Genomic DNA, 15,018 nt, shown 5'->3' with positions numbered 1-15,018 from the left:
CCTGCTGTGTTCATCCAGCTCCACACTTTATTATCTCCAGCATCTGCAGTTCCCGTTATCCCTAACCCGATCCAGCCCCTCCACTTAATGTGAACCCTACCATCCAGAATCTGTCTGTAACGCCACCAGAAATAGGGGCAGGCCATTCGGCCTCTCAAACCTGCTCTTGTGCTTTTCCCTGTAACCCTCGAACCTCCCAACTCATCAGAAATGTCCCTCAGACTTAAACACATACAAAGACTTTGCTTCCACAGCTCTCTGTGGCCAGGAGTTCCAAAGACTCATCACCCTCCAAGAGAAGAAATCTCTCCTTATTTCGTCTGAAAATGCTGTCCCTTTATTCTGAACTGTGCCCTCTGGCCCTAGACTGTCCCATGAGGGGAAATGTCCTCTCAGAATTTACTCCTGTTAAGAAATCGATTTGTTTCAGTGAGATCACCCCTCATTCTCCAGGGTCTAGTATTTAACTGGAGACAGTAGGAACTGCAGATGCTGGAGAATCTGAGATAACAAGGTGTAGAGCTTAATCTGAAGAAGGGCCCAGGCCCAAAATATCAGCCTTCCTGCTCCTCTGATGCTGCTTGGCCTGCTGTGTTCCTCCAGCTCCACAGCTACTATTTAGCCAGCCTCTTTAACCTCTAATCATAAGACAATAGCTGCTTGCCAGGGATCAGCCCAGTGAACCTTCTCTGAGCCACCTGCAATGAAATGGTATCTTTCCTTAAATAAGGGACCAAAATTGCTTGCAGGTACTCCACACGTGGTCTCACCAGCACCTTGTACAGTTGTAATAAGACCTCCCTGCTCACTCGAAATCCCCTTCAAATAAGCGACACATCCAAACACCAAAACACTCTCACTGCCCACCAGATGGCGCCTGCGCATTAATTTTGAAGCAAAGACTCGCCTTTATTCTATTTCATGATTGCTTTGACATATTTAGTTTGGAAGAAGAGCCATATCAGTTTCAAAGTTAACTCTGTTTCTCTCCCAGCAGATCCTGCCAGACCCGCTGAGTTTCTCCAGCATTCTCTGTGATAGGTTTACATTTACAGTGTACATTTTTTAAAATGCATTTATTCCTCACCTTTTCCAACCCTCAGGATATTGGAAAACATTTCACAGCCAATAGCATAATGTTGCAATGTCGTTAAAGCAGGAATCGTAAGGATACACGCGAGCGTGCAAGTTAGGATCAGAAGCTGGCCTTTTCATGAGGTCTGGGCTGATCTTTTGTAGCCTCCTCCACACTTTGCCATTTACCAGAGACCCACTGATTCCCTTCATCATTGTAATGTTGTCTGTTCCCATACTCCATAGATCTCTACCTCCAACACACTGTCTCAGGGACGGCAGCAGGTTATAGATTCATAGACCCTTTGGTCTGACCCATCCATAACGACTAGATATCCTAAATTAACCAAGCCCCATTGGCCAGCATTTGGCCCATATCCCTGTAAAGCCACATCAGAGAGAGTGCGAACTGCAGATGCTGGAGAATCTGAGATGCCGACTTTTATATTTTCAATATCCTGACCAGTGAAGGCAAGCATGCCGTAAACCTTCTTTCCCACCTTGTGCACTGTGTTGCCTCTGTCAGGGAGCTATGGACTTGTATCCCTGTATCACTCTTTATATCAAGGCTTCCTGCCATTTACTGTATATATTCCTGTTGCATTTGACCTCCCGAAATGCAGCACCTCACACTTTTCCGGATTAAACACCATCTGCCTAAATTTCTGCGCCCAACTTTCCAACTTCCAACTGCATCCTTCGACAACCTCCCTCCCGATCCACAGCTTCACCAATTTTCTCTTCGTCCGCAAAGCTCACTGACTGATGACGTTTTCATCCAAATCGTTTACACAAACATCAGAGGTCCCAGCACTGACCCTTGTGAACACCACTGCTCCGATACCACCGGGCAAGATGCACCCCTCCCCAAGTACCCTCTTTTCTTCCCAAGCCAACTTACTGACACACACCGCGGTAAGTCACTTTAATCTTCTGGACCAGCTTATGGTGAGGACCTTGTCAAATGTTTTAGTTAAGTCCCTGCAGGTGACATTCATTGCCCTGCCCTCATCCTCGTTACTTCTTTTAAAAACCACAAACAATTTTATGAGATAAGAACACCCCGTACAGCACCATTCTGACCATCCCTAATAAGGCGATATTTTTCAAAATATGAGTAAATCCTACCCCTAAGAATCTTTTCCCAATAATTTCCCTGCCACTGATGTAAGGCTGACTGGCCTCTAAATTCCTGCCTTACCCCTGTTGCCTTCTGTAAATAAAGGAACAACATTAGCTTATTCTCCAGTCTCGTAGGACTTTGCCTGTGGCTAAAGATCTCTGTCAAGGTCCAAGCAATCTTCTCCCATGCCTCCTCCAGCATTCTGGCGTAGATCCAGATCCTGGGGACTTCTCCCATGCCTCCTCCAGCATTCTGGCGTAGATCCAGATCCTGGGGACTTCTCCCATGCCTCCTCCAGCATTCTGGCGTAGATCCAGATCCTGGGGACTTCTCCCATGCCTCCTCCAGCATTCTGGCGTAGATCCAGATCCTGGGGACTTCTCCCATGTCTCCTCCAGCATTCTGGCGTAGATCCAGATCCTGGGGACTTCTCCCATGCCTCCTCCAGCATTCTGGCATAGATCCAGATCCTGGGGACTTCTCCCATGCCTCCTCCAGCATTCTGGCGTAGATCCAGATCCTGGGGACTTCTCCCATGCCTCCTCCAGCATTCTGGCGTAGATCCAGATCCTGGGGACTTCTCCCATGCCTCCTCCAGCATTCTGGCGTAGATCCAGATCCTGGGGACTTCTCCCATGCCTCCTCCAGCATTCTGGCGTAGATCCAGATCCTGGGGACTTCTCCCATGCCTCCTCCAGCATTCTGGCGTAGATCCAGATCCTGGGGACTTCTCCCATGTCTCCTCCAGCATTCTGGCGTAGATCCAGATCCTGGGGACTTCTCCCATGCCTCCTCCAGCATTCTGGCATAGATCCAGATCCTGGGGACTTCTCCCATGCCTCCTCCAGCATTCTGGCGTAGATCCAGTTCCTGGGGACTTCTCCCATGCCTCCTCCAGCATTCTGGCGTAGATCCAGATCCTGGGGACTTCTCCCATGCCTCCTCCAGCATTCTGGCATAGATCCAGATCCTGGGGACTTCTCCCATGCCTCCTCCAGCATTCTGGCGTAGATCCAGATCCTGGGGACTTCTCCCATGCCTCCTCCAGCATTCTGGTATAGATCCAGATCCTGGGGACTTCTCCCATGCCTCCTCCAGCATTCTGGCGTAGATCCAGATCCTGGGGACTTCTCCCATGCCTCCTCCAGCATTCTGGCATAGATCCAGATCCTGGGGACTTCTCCCATGCCTCCTCCAGCATTCTGGCGTAGATCCAGTTCCTGGGGACTTCTCCCATGCCTCCTCCAGCATTCTGGCGTAGATCCAGATCCTGGGGACTTCTCCCATGCCTCCTCCAGCATTCTGGCATAGATCCAGATCCTGGGGACTTCTCCCATGCCTCCTCCAGCATTCTGGCGTAGATCCAGATCCTGGGGACTTCTCCCATGCCTCCTCCAGCATTCTGGTATAGATCCAGATCCTGGGGACTTCTCCCATGCCTCCTCCAGCATTCTGGTATAGATCCCATCAGATCCTGGGGTCTTCTCTACTTTAGATAACAAGGTGTAGAGCTGGTTGAACACAGCAGGCCAGGTGGCATCAGAGGAGCAGGAAAGCTGCCGTTTCAGGTCGGGACCTTTCAGAATTTGACCTCCCAAAATGCAGCACCTCACACATAAACTCCATCTGCCATTTCTCTGCCCAACTTTCTGAGGAAGGGTCCGGACCAGAAACGTCAGCCTTCCTGCTCCTCTGATGCTGCTTGGCCTGCTGCGTTTATCCAGCTCTACACCTCGTTATCTCAGCTTCTCCAGCATCTGCAGTTCCTACTGTCTGCGACTTATCTACTTGAATGTTTTTCGAGACATCCAACACTGCCTCCTTAATTTCAACATGCCGTAGAATGTCAGCATACCCCGTCCTAAACTGACCATCACCCACTTTCTTCTCCTTTGTGAATACTGATGCAAGGTACTTATTTAGGACCACGCCCATTTTCCCTGGCTCCAGGCATAAATTCCCTCCTTTGACCTGGAGTGGACCTAACCTTTCCCTATATACCCTGTTGCTCCTAACGTATGTATAAAGTGCCTTGAGATACTTCCATATCCTATATGTCAAGCATCTGCCATATCCCTCCTATTTCCTCCTTCAAGTTATTTCCTTTATATTCCTCATGGGCCTTGTCTGATTTCACTTTCCAAAACCTTACTTATGCTTCATTTTCCTTTTTGTCTAACTTGTCAATATCTCTTGTCATCTGTCAGTTTGTGCATTCTCCCCGTGTCTGTGTGGGTTTCCTCCGGGTGCTCCGGTTTCCTCCCACAGTCCAAAGATGTGCATGTTAGGTGGATTGGACATGGGAAATGCAGGGTTACAGGGACAGGGTGAGGTGAGTTGGGACAGGATAGGTTGCTGTTCAGAGGTGGACTTAATGGGCCGAATGGCCTGCTTCCACACTGTAGGGATTTGGTGATGCAGGGTTTCTAAAAAAATGTTATCATTAATCTGCACAGGAACGTACTGGTCCTGAACTCTGATGAACTGCCCTTTAAAAGACTTCCATATGTAGGTTTACCCTCAAACAACTGTTCCAATCTAATATCTTCAGTTCCTGCCTAATACTGTGATAATTAGCCATTCCCCAGTTTAGCACTTTAACCGAAGGACCAATCTTCTTCTGTCCATTGTTATCTCAAAACTTTATGGAATTATGATCACTGTTCTCTAAATGCTCTCCACTGAAACTTTGATCACCAGGCCAGGCTCATTCCTCATACATGATCTAGTAGGACCCCTTCCCTTCACCTACATGCTGTTTCATGAATCCCTCCTGGATACAAATTCTGCCCCATCTAAGCCCGTGGCAATAAGGAAGTATGATCTGATTATTGGGGAAGTTAAAATCTCCCAACTATAACAGTCCCCAGAGATAATGGGAACTGCAGATGCTGGAGAATCCAAGATAACAAAGTGTGAAGCTGGATGAACACAGCAGGCCAAGCAGCATCTCAGGAGCACAAAAGCTGACGTTTCGGGCCTAGACCCTTCATCAGAAAAGGGTCTAGGCCCGAAACGTCAGCTTTTGTGCTCCTGAGATGCTGCTTGGCCTGCTGTGTTCATCCAGCTCCACACTTTTGTTATCTATAACAGCCCTGTTGTTTTTACATCCTTCCATGATCTGCTTACATATCTGTTCCTCTATCTCTTGCTGGCTATTTGGATGCTTATACTGACCGCATCATTTTTAGTCCTGGTTTCTACCCATATTGCCTCACTGGAAGAGCCCCTCCAAGATGTCCTTTCTCAGTGTGGCTGTGAACTTCTCCTTTATCAGTCATGCAACTCCTCCACCCCTTTTTACATCCTTCTTTATCGCGCCTGAAACATCTAAAACATGGAACGTCAAGCCACCAGCCGTGCCCTTTCCTCAATCAAATTTCTTTCATAACTACAGCATTATAGTTCCCTGTACTAATCCAGACCACCGGCTCATCTACCATACCTGTTGTACTCCTTACATTGGAATAAATACTCCTCAGACCACGAGTCCTGCTGTGTTCAATTACCTCGTCAGCATGGATTCACTGAAGGGGGATCACGCCTGACCAATCTCCTCGAATTTTGTTTTGAGGATGTGACCAGTAGAGTGGATAAGGATGAATTGGTTCATGCTGTGTATCTGGCCTTTCAAAAGGCTATTGACAAGATTCCACACGTCGTGTAGTGAGGAAGATTAAAGCTTATGCTAACAGAGGTAGCGTATTGAAGTGGATAGAGAACTGGCTGGCACGCAGGAAGCAGAGAGTAAGGAGAAACAGGTCCTTATCAGAGGGGCAGGCAGCCCCAAGCCGGGTACCGCAGGGTTCAGTGCTGGGACCCCAGCTCTTCACGGTAAATATTAATCATTAGGACAAAGCGATTAAATGCTGTGTTTCAAAATTTACAGATGCCACCAAGCAGGGTGGCAGTGTGTGCTGTGAGCAAGATGCTAAGAGGCGACAGGGAGAGCTCCACGGGCTGGTTGAGTGTGTAATACTTGGCAAATACAATATTATGTGGATAACTGTGAGCTTACCCACTTTGGTCACAAACTCAGGAAGGCAGGTTATTATCTGAGTGGTGGCAGTTCAGGAAAAGGTGAGGTGCAGAGAGACCTGGGTGTGGTGGTGGAACTGTTGCTGAAAGTTGGCATGCAGGCACAGCGGGCAGCGAGGAAAGCGAGTGACATGCTGGCCTCTGCAGGGTTTGAGTATCGGGAGTAGGGATGTCTTGCTGCAGTTATACAGGGCTTTGGTGAGGCCACACCTGAGTACTGTGTGTAGTTTCGGTCTCCTAGTCCGAGGAAGGGCCTTCTTGCTATTGAGGGAGTCCAGCGAATGTTCCCCAGACTGATTCCCGGGATAGCAGGACTGACATGTGAGGAAAGACTGAAATCAACTGGGCTCGTACTCACTGGGATTTAGAAGAACAGAGGGAGGAGATCTAACAAAATCCTGATGGGACTGGACAGACTAGACATGGGAAGAATGTTCCCAATGTTGGGGAAGTCCAGAACCAGGGGTCACAGCCTAAGAATAAAGGGGTAAGACATTCAGGAGTGAGATGTGGAAGAATTTCTTCACTCAGAGAGTTGTGAACTTGTGGAATTCTGTCCCCCAGGAAGCTGTTGGGGCCAGTTCATTAGATATATTCAAGAGGGAGCTGGACATGACACTGGTGGGATCAAGAGGTATAGGGAGACGGCGGGATTGGGATACTGAGATTGTATGATCAGCCAGTATCGAAGGGCTGAATGGCCCACTCCTGCACCTTGTTTCTATGTAACCTGTCCCTGCCTGTTCTTCCTATTAGACTGATGACTCAACGTCAGTTTTCTCTTCAATCGCTTCACACACTGAGATAACAAGGTGTAGAGCTGGATGAACACAGCAGGCCAGGCAGCATCAGAGGAGCCGGAAAGCTGACGTTTCAGGCCTAAACCCTTCTTCAGAAAATCACTTCACCCACTGACCCAATGTTCTGGTTCCCCCTCCCCACCACACTAATTTAAACCCTGCCCCCCCCCCCTCCTCCAGTGGCACTGGCACACCTCAGTTGTGACATTGACCTGTTGCCCGGGACACGCGGAGGGAGGGGTGGGGGTGGGGTGGGCTGGGGGAACATCCCTTCCCTTCTGGAATTCCTACCATTGGGTGTGTCACAATCCCCCCAAGTCTCTGTGGGAAGTCGAGCCGCTGCGATTGTACAGTCCCTTCTCCCTTGGGAGTGTCAGTAAGGTGCTGTAACCCTCTCTCTCTGGGAGCTTAACTCCCTCCTGACCGGCAGCAGGGCAGAGTGTGGACTGTGCTGCCTCTGGAAGGTTGTGACCCTCAACTTAACCCAGTACACAGCGGTACGGCTGCAGGAACCCCTCTGAGCAGACACCCTTCCACGTCGACACTATTGCAGAGAATGAGCAGATTGCCACAGCAGCACTTCCCGCTCTTTAAATGGGACAAATCTGGAGCTCAGATCCGTCCAACAGCCCTGAAACTGTTTTTGCTTCGGATATTTATCCAGTTCTCTCTTGGAAGTGGTGGATTGTACCCGCTGCCTGCTGCGTGACTCTTCATGGGCTTCGAATGCCAACAAGGTAGCTTGCAGAGTTTGAAGGTGTCTGTAAATCTCAGTGTTCCACGGGCATTAACAGCTCAGTCCAATCCAGTGATAGTAGTTGATGAACAAATCCTCTTTAGGGTTGCAATGGCCTAGTGGTATTATCGGTGGACGATGAATCCAGAGACCTGATGTTCTGGGGACCCGGGTTCGAACCCCACCACGGCAGCTGGTGCAATTTGAATCGAATAAATACCTGGAATTAAGAATATAATGATGACCATGAATTAATTGTTGGGGGAAAGACCCATCTGGTTCACTAATGCCCTTTAGGGAAGGAAACTGCCATCTTTACGTGGTCTGGCCTACATGTGACTCCAGACCCACGACAATGTGGTTGACTTTGATCTGCCTTCTGGGCAATTAGGGCTGGTAAGGCCAGTAACACCCTCATTCTGTGAATGAATAAACAAGGAAACATTTCCTTGTTCCTCTTACAGCCAGTGCTCTATTACAGTTTGCAAACAGAAAAGATAATAGGACAAGATAACAAAGTGTGAAGCTGGATGAACACAACAGGCCCAGCAGCATCTCAGGAGCACAAAAGCTGATGTTTCGGGCCCAGACCCTTCATCAGAGAGGGGGATGGGGAGAGGGAACTGGAATAAATAGGGAGAGAGGGGGAGGCGGACCGAAGATGGAGAGAAAAGAAGATAGGTGGAGAGAGTATAGGTGGGGAGGTAGGGAGGGGATAGGTCAGTCCAGGGAAGCCAGACAGGTCAAGGAGGCGGGATGAGGTTAGTAGGTAGGAGATGGAGGTGCGGCTTGGGGTGGGAGGAAGGGGTGGGTGAGATTATTCCAGAACCCTCCCCCCATCCCCCTCTCTGATGAAGGGTCTAGGCCCGAAACATCAGCTTTTGTGCTCCTAAGATGCTGCTTGGCCTGCTGTGTTCATCCAGCCTCACACTTTGTTATCTTAATAGGATGAGGACAGAGTTGTGAGGCAGTTTGGCTGATGGTGGGGTTGGGAGATTGTGTTAGCATTTAAAACCTCTATCAGTCTACTGTACTGCGCTCTCTCTCTCTCTCCCCACAGATACAGATGTGTCATCTTTTGCTTCTGGACAAATTGAGCTGGTCCATCTGGATGAAGCAAGTGAGGAATATTGCAAGATGATGCAACATTTTTACGACACCTTGAAGGATATGCACAATAAAATCCGCATCATAAAGGTCAGGCTACCAGCACTCTGCACCCCTTCCTTGGGCTCGTTTGCCAGGCTCATAGGCTCGCTGCATTGTGAAAGGGGCCGGGAGGGAGAGCTCACTCGCTGATGTGAGATGAGATGTTTATGAAATTCTACATCAGAGAGCAGGGCACAAGACCGGAGTCAGCAGGAATAATGAGCGATGCTCACATGAAAAATGACATGGAGTACGGCTCAGCCTCTATCACTGGGGGAGGTGTTTCGACAGATATAGAAGTAAAATCAGAAATAGTCCCATGATACAGAAATACAGGAACAGAAGGGGTTTGGCCAAAGACAGAAGTAACACGACGCCAGGTTAGAGTCCAACAGATTTATTTGGAATCCACAAGTTGTCAGAGCGCAGCCCCTTTGTCGGGTAACGAAGAATTATTTGTAATCACAAGCTCCAGGATCCTGGGATTCGATCCCGGATCCCCAGAACTTGGGCAGCGCAGCGATGATACGAAATAAAAACCGAAAGAACTCCGGCTGCTGTAAATCAGGAACAAAAACAAAGTTGCTGGAAAAGCTCAGCAGGTCTGGCAGCATCTGTGAAGGAGAAAAGCAGAGTTAATGTTTCGGGTCCAGTGACCCTTCCTCAGATCCGGACCCGAAACATTAACTCTGTTTCCTCCTTCGCAGATGCTGGCAGCCCTACCGAGCTTTTCCAGAAACTTCTGTTTTTGTTGCAGTCATAATGCCACTTTGGCTATTCCAGGCCCAGCCACATTGTGGAATATATCAGAGGAGTATGTGTACATCGCAGGCAATCGATCAGTACTTTGCAAATGAACACAGCTGTGTGGGTATTTTTCCTGTAAGCTGAATCTCCCTCTCTCCCCACTCCCTTTCTCTATCTTTTAAACACACCCCACCCTCATTCCTTCTGTCTCTTTCTCTCTCTCTCTCTCTCTCTTTCTCTATCTCTATCTCTCTGTCTCTATCTCCCTCTATCTCTCTCCCTATCTCTATCTGTCTCTCCATCTCCCTCTATCTCTCTCCCTATCTCTAACTGTCTCTCTCTCTATCTCTCTCCCTATGTCTCTCTCTATCTCTCACCATCTCTATCTCTCTCCCTATCTCTATCTGTCTCTCTCTCTCTCTCTATCTCTCTCCCTATGTCTCTCTCTATCTCTCACCATCTCTATCTCTCACCATCTCTATCTCTCACCATCTCTATCTCTCACCATCTCTATCTCTCACCATCTCTATCTCTCACCATCTCTATCTCTCTCCATCTCTATCTCTCACCATCTCTATCTCTCTCCATCTCTATCTCTCTCCATCTCTATCTCTCTCCATCTCTATCTCTCTCCATCTCCATCTCTCTCTCTCTATCTCTTTCTCGCTTTCTCTACCTCTCTCTTCCATCCCAACTCTCTCCTCCTCTCCCTTTCCCTGCATTCCCCCCCCCCCCCCCCCCGCCCCCGGACATGAAGCCCCTGTCCCTGCTACAGGTTGAGGAGGTGAACAACCCGCTGTTGTATCAGCAGTACAGGTTGAAGAAGACCAGCATGGCAGCCACACAGGCAGACGTGGAGAAGCTCCTGTTCCACGGGACCTCCGAGGGGAACACCAGAGAGATCTCCGTACACGGCTTCAACAGGAGCTTCTGTGGGAAAAATGGTAAGGATCAGCCCACGTGCCGGGGGGTGGTCCTCAGGGGTCATGTCTTCCTGAGGACGGGGGGGGTGGTGTCAGGGGTCACACTGTCCAGAGGATGAGGAGGTCAGGGGTCACGGTGACCTGAGAACGGAGGAGATCAGGGGTCATGGTGTTCTGAGGACGGGGGTGTCAGGGGTCACACTGTCCAGAGGATGAGGGGGTCAGGGGTCACAGTGTCCCTGGGACAAGGTGTCAGGGGTCGCAATGTCCTGAGGATGAGGGGCTCAGGGATCACAATGTCCTGAGGAGGGTTGGGGGGTGGGGCTGGTTCTGCCTGAAACCCAAGGAGGCAGAGTTTGCGGATGAAAACTCTGAGAGGCCCAGTTTGTTTGGTTATTCAGTACCTCACAGCCTCCATGCTAGAGATCACACAGTGAGTGTGAGAGAATAAACCGGGATACTGCAGTTCGGGAAACTGGCCCAGCTCCCCACTTCTCGGGGGCAGTTAGGGAGGGCTCAGTAACATGACCCATCTATCCAGCCTGTCCCTCAAGAACAAGGGGAGCTGCTGAACAGCTGGTTTGATGCTATCCCCAGGAGGAAGGGCCTGCCTGTGCTGCCATTCTTCTCTTGGGGGTGTGTGTGCACGTGTGTGTCTGGAAGGGACAGGTATATGCAGCCTGGTGCCTGTTGCATCGAGAGCCTGCTTGTTTCTCCAGGATTGGCCTGAACATGTTCGCAGGTCCCACACTGCTCTGTCGAGTCGGGGGGGAGTTGGTTTTGGGTATTGTTTACCATATTTCCAAAATCTCTTTAACATGTCTTAGGGGCAGGAGGAGGTCCCTGTGCGCACTGTTCCAGCTCATCCCCATGGGAGACTGTAGCATCCCTACTCCTCGCTTCCTTCACACTTCCTAAAGGGAATCGGACAAAAGACAGGGGAATGGCACTAATTAGTGAGCTGCTCATTTGGAGAGCTGGTACACTCATGGTGGGTTGAATGGCCTCCTGACAGGAAACAGCTCTTTGATCTGCCTTCGCTCCATATCCATTGATACTCTCACCCTGTAAATATCTTAATCTTTGCCTTGAATGTTGCAATTCAGACAAAATCCTCTGTTTTTTCCCACGATCTGCCCCCTTGTGAAAGCAATGTTCAAATTAAAAGGTCCCATCCTCCATTTGTGGTCTGGTCTAGGGGAAACATCTACTTTATGGAATTGTTTTACCAGCTGGGAATTCCCAGGGGCCTGTGCGTAGGGAATTCTAATGGTCCGTCCTGTGGTCACCAACAACATCTCACTCAGTATTGTCTGGAGAGCAGTATGACAATCTGACTCTGATGAATAAATTCCCAGTTACCAAGTGTGTGACTCAGCTGTGTCTCCTGGAATCAGGTCCTTTCCTTCTATTACCACTGTTTCATCTCCTTCTCCTCTTTTTTCCTCCTGCCAACACTGTTCCTTTCTCCACCTCCAGATAATCTCACAAACCGCCTATTCTTCAATGCTCCTTGTCTCTGTAACCTTGCCCCCCCCCCACCACCCCCAACCCCAGCCTCAGACGTTCCTACAGAAGTGCCTCCTCTGCAGGGCCCAATGATCTATCTATCTGACCTGGAGTAACTCCCAGCGCCTCGCTCCAGCTTCTTCTGCCCCCTCCCGACTCGTGCCGGGGTGGTGAGCCTCCTCTGCACCCTTTCCAGAGCATCCACATCCTTTTGGTAATGTGGCGACTAGAACTGTACACAGTACTCCAAATGTGGCTGAACCAAAGTCCTATACAACTGCAACATGACCAGCCAACTCTTGTACTCAATACCCCGCCCAATGAAGGAAAGCATGCCATATGCCTTCTCGACCACCCTATTGACCTGCGTTGTCACCTTCAGGGAACAATGGACCTGAACACCCAGATCTCTCTGTTCATCGATTTTCCCTAGATTTGTTGTATCAGACCGGACCATTTTCCAGTCGGGTGCCTGTGGCGTGTTGGAAGTAGTGGGGTGGGGGGGCGGTGTAACGCCACTGCACATGTCAGTAAAATTGCTGAACCGCTCGCGGTTTGATTGTCTTTCAGCGACTGTCTACGGGCAGGGAGTTTACTTCGCAGTCAATGCCGTCATCTCGGTACAGGACCAATATTCACCGCCAAACGCCAAAGGCCACAAATTTGTGTTTGTGGCTAAAGTCCTGACTGGAACCTACACCAATGGGAAGGCTGAGATGAAGACACCACCTTTGAAAGAGAACAGCAAGATGCCGCTCAGATATGACTCGCTCGTTGACAATTGCGAGAACCCCAAAATATTTGTCATCTTCAACGATACCCAGGCGTATCCTCAGTATCTGATCACCTGCCAGGTCAAGTGATACCTTCGGCCAACAGCTCCTCGTGAAGGCTAATCTGCTCTACTCTGCCATGTTCTGGATCGATCCACCGTTGTCTGTACTGATTGAGCCCGACTTGTCTCGCCGTGGTTAATGCATCATCTTCACCCCAGGCTGGTTATTCGCCCGCTGACCCTGACCCCCAAATTAGGCATTGCGTTGTAGAAAGCTCCTTCGATCTCTTTAGCTCCCTGTGCTGCCACTGCAGCACACTTCAAGCAGCTTCCTGGGATCATCAAAGGTTCCTCACTGCACCCCAATGAAGAAAGAGAACCCCTTTTCAGAGAATCCCTACTGTGTGGAAACAGGCCCTTCGGCCCAACAAGTCCACACCGATCCTTACAGCATCCCACCCCCCCCACCAATCTACACACCCCTGAACACGACGGGTAATTTATCATGGCCAATCCACCTAGCCTGCACATCTTTGGACTGTGGGAGGAAACCCACGCAGACACAGGGAGAATGTGCAAACTCCACACAGACAGTCGCCCGAGGGTGGAATCGAACCCGGGCCCCTGGCGCTGCGAGGCAGCAGCCCTATTACTTGGATGTAACTTGAGCGGCCCTTACTGCCTCAGCAAACCGCCTTATTCCCAGTTTTGAGACTTGTTTCTGCTTGTGTGTGGGGTGTGGAGGGTCAGGGTTTCTTTCTTCTTTCAGGGGGTGTGGGTGTGGGCCAGCATGTTGTTGCCCCATCCCTAATTGCCCCTGCATGGTTTGCTGGGTCATTTCAGAGGGGGGGTTACGAGTCACTCAGATTTTGCTGTGGGCCTGGAGGCGGCACGGTGGCTCAGCGGTTAGCACTGCAGCCTCACAGCTCCGGGGACCTGGGTTTGATTCCAGCCTCGGGTAACTGTCTGTGTGGAGTTTGCACATTCTCCCCATGTCTGCGTGGGTTTCCTCTGGGTGCTCCGGTTTCCTCCCACAGTCCAAAGATGTGCAGGTTAGATGGATTGGCCATGCTAAGTTGCCCGTAGTGTCCAGGGGTATGTGGGTTATAGTGGGATGGGTCTGGGTGGGATGCTGCGGTGTGGACTTGTTGGTTCGAAGGGCCTGTTGCCACACTGTAGATAATCTAAGCTAATCTAATCACGTGGGGTCGGGTTTGGGTAAAGATGGTGGATTTCCTTCCCTAAAGGACATGATTGAGTAGGATTTACAGCGGTCACCATTACTGAGACCTGCTCTCTACTCCAGAAATGTTAACCCCGCCACCAACGCCCACGTCCTGTGGCGTGGTTTTTGGGGGGGGGAGGGGGCGGTGTGGAGTGGGGGGGTGGGGGGGCGGCGTGGAGGGGAAGGTAAATAATTTGAAGATTCATCCCCAGACCACAAGCAGATTGAAGGTTTGGGCAAACCATCTGCTTCTCAAGCGAACATTTCAACTGGGCGACTCCTGCACTGTTACCCCTCCCAAGGTGACCCTTTTCGTAACATCAGGGTGGGGCAAGGCTGTGTGTCGGGGGCAATGTGTCAAAATTGGGACAGCTGTCCCACGGGTTGGTCATTCATCGTCCTGACATCGATTCCGCCCCTGGGCACCTGGTCTGGAGGGAGCGAAGGGTACGATTCCGACCCTGGGCACCTGGTCTGGAGGGGGCGGGGGGGGTACGATTCCGACCCTGGGCGCCTGGTCTGGAGGGGGCGGGGGGGTACGATTCCGACCCTGGGCGCCTGGTCTGGAGGGGGCGGGGGGGTACGATTCCGACCCTGGGCGCCTGGTCTGGAGGGGGCGAGGGGGGTACGATTCCGACCCTGGGCGCCTGGTCTGGAGGGGGCGAGGGGGGTACGATTCCGACCCTGGGCCCCTGGTCTGGAGGGGGCGAGGGGGGGTACGATTCCGACCCTGGTTTGGAGGGGCCGGGGGGTACGATTCTGCCCCTGGGCACCTGGTCTGTGGAGTTTCAAGAAAATGGTTGTGCCACAGCAGCTGAAGGGGCAATTAGGGATGGCCAGCACAGAGAGGCCCTGTCAGGAACACCCATGTCCCAGTTATTAGTTATCGTCGAGCTTCGTCTTGCGCCCGTGTGTGATG

General features: G+C 50.6%; 1 protein-coding gene across 4 annotated transcripts in view; it reads left to right on the top strand.

Annotated features, from left to right (window-relative positions):
• Nucleotides 1-13,434, top strand: part of parp10 (poly(ADP-ribose) polymerase family member 10) — a 58,328-nt gene extending 44,894 nt beyond the window's left edge. For all 4 annotated transcript variants that reach the window (XM_059640492.1, XM_059640490.1, XM_059640483.1 and 1 more), the window contains 3 exons: nucleotides 8,832-8,968; nucleotides 10,443-10,611; nucleotides 12,670-13,434. In XM_059640492.1, coding sequence (XP_059496475.1) covers nucleotides 8,832-8,968; nucleotides 10,443-10,611; nucleotides 12,670-12,962 — 599 coding nt within the window. In that variant the 3' untranslated portion in view covers nucleotides 12,963-13,434. The remainder of the gene's footprint in view (nucleotides 1-8,831; nucleotides 8,969-10,442; nucleotides 10,612-12,669) is intronic.
• Nucleotides 13,435-15,018: the final 1,584 nt, after the last annotated feature.

The sequence above is a fragment of the Stegostoma tigrinum genome, chromosome 2, assembly GCF_030684315.1.
Source record: "Stegostoma tigrinum isolate sSteTig4 chromosome 2, sSteTig4.hap1, whole genome shotgun sequence".
Lineage (NCBI taxonomy): Eukaryota > Metazoa > Chordata > Chondrichthyes > Orectolobiformes > Stegostomatidae > Stegostoma > Stegostoma tigrinum.
Note: the sequence above shows the minus strand (reverse complement) of the source record. Positions and strands in the feature narration are given on the sequence as shown.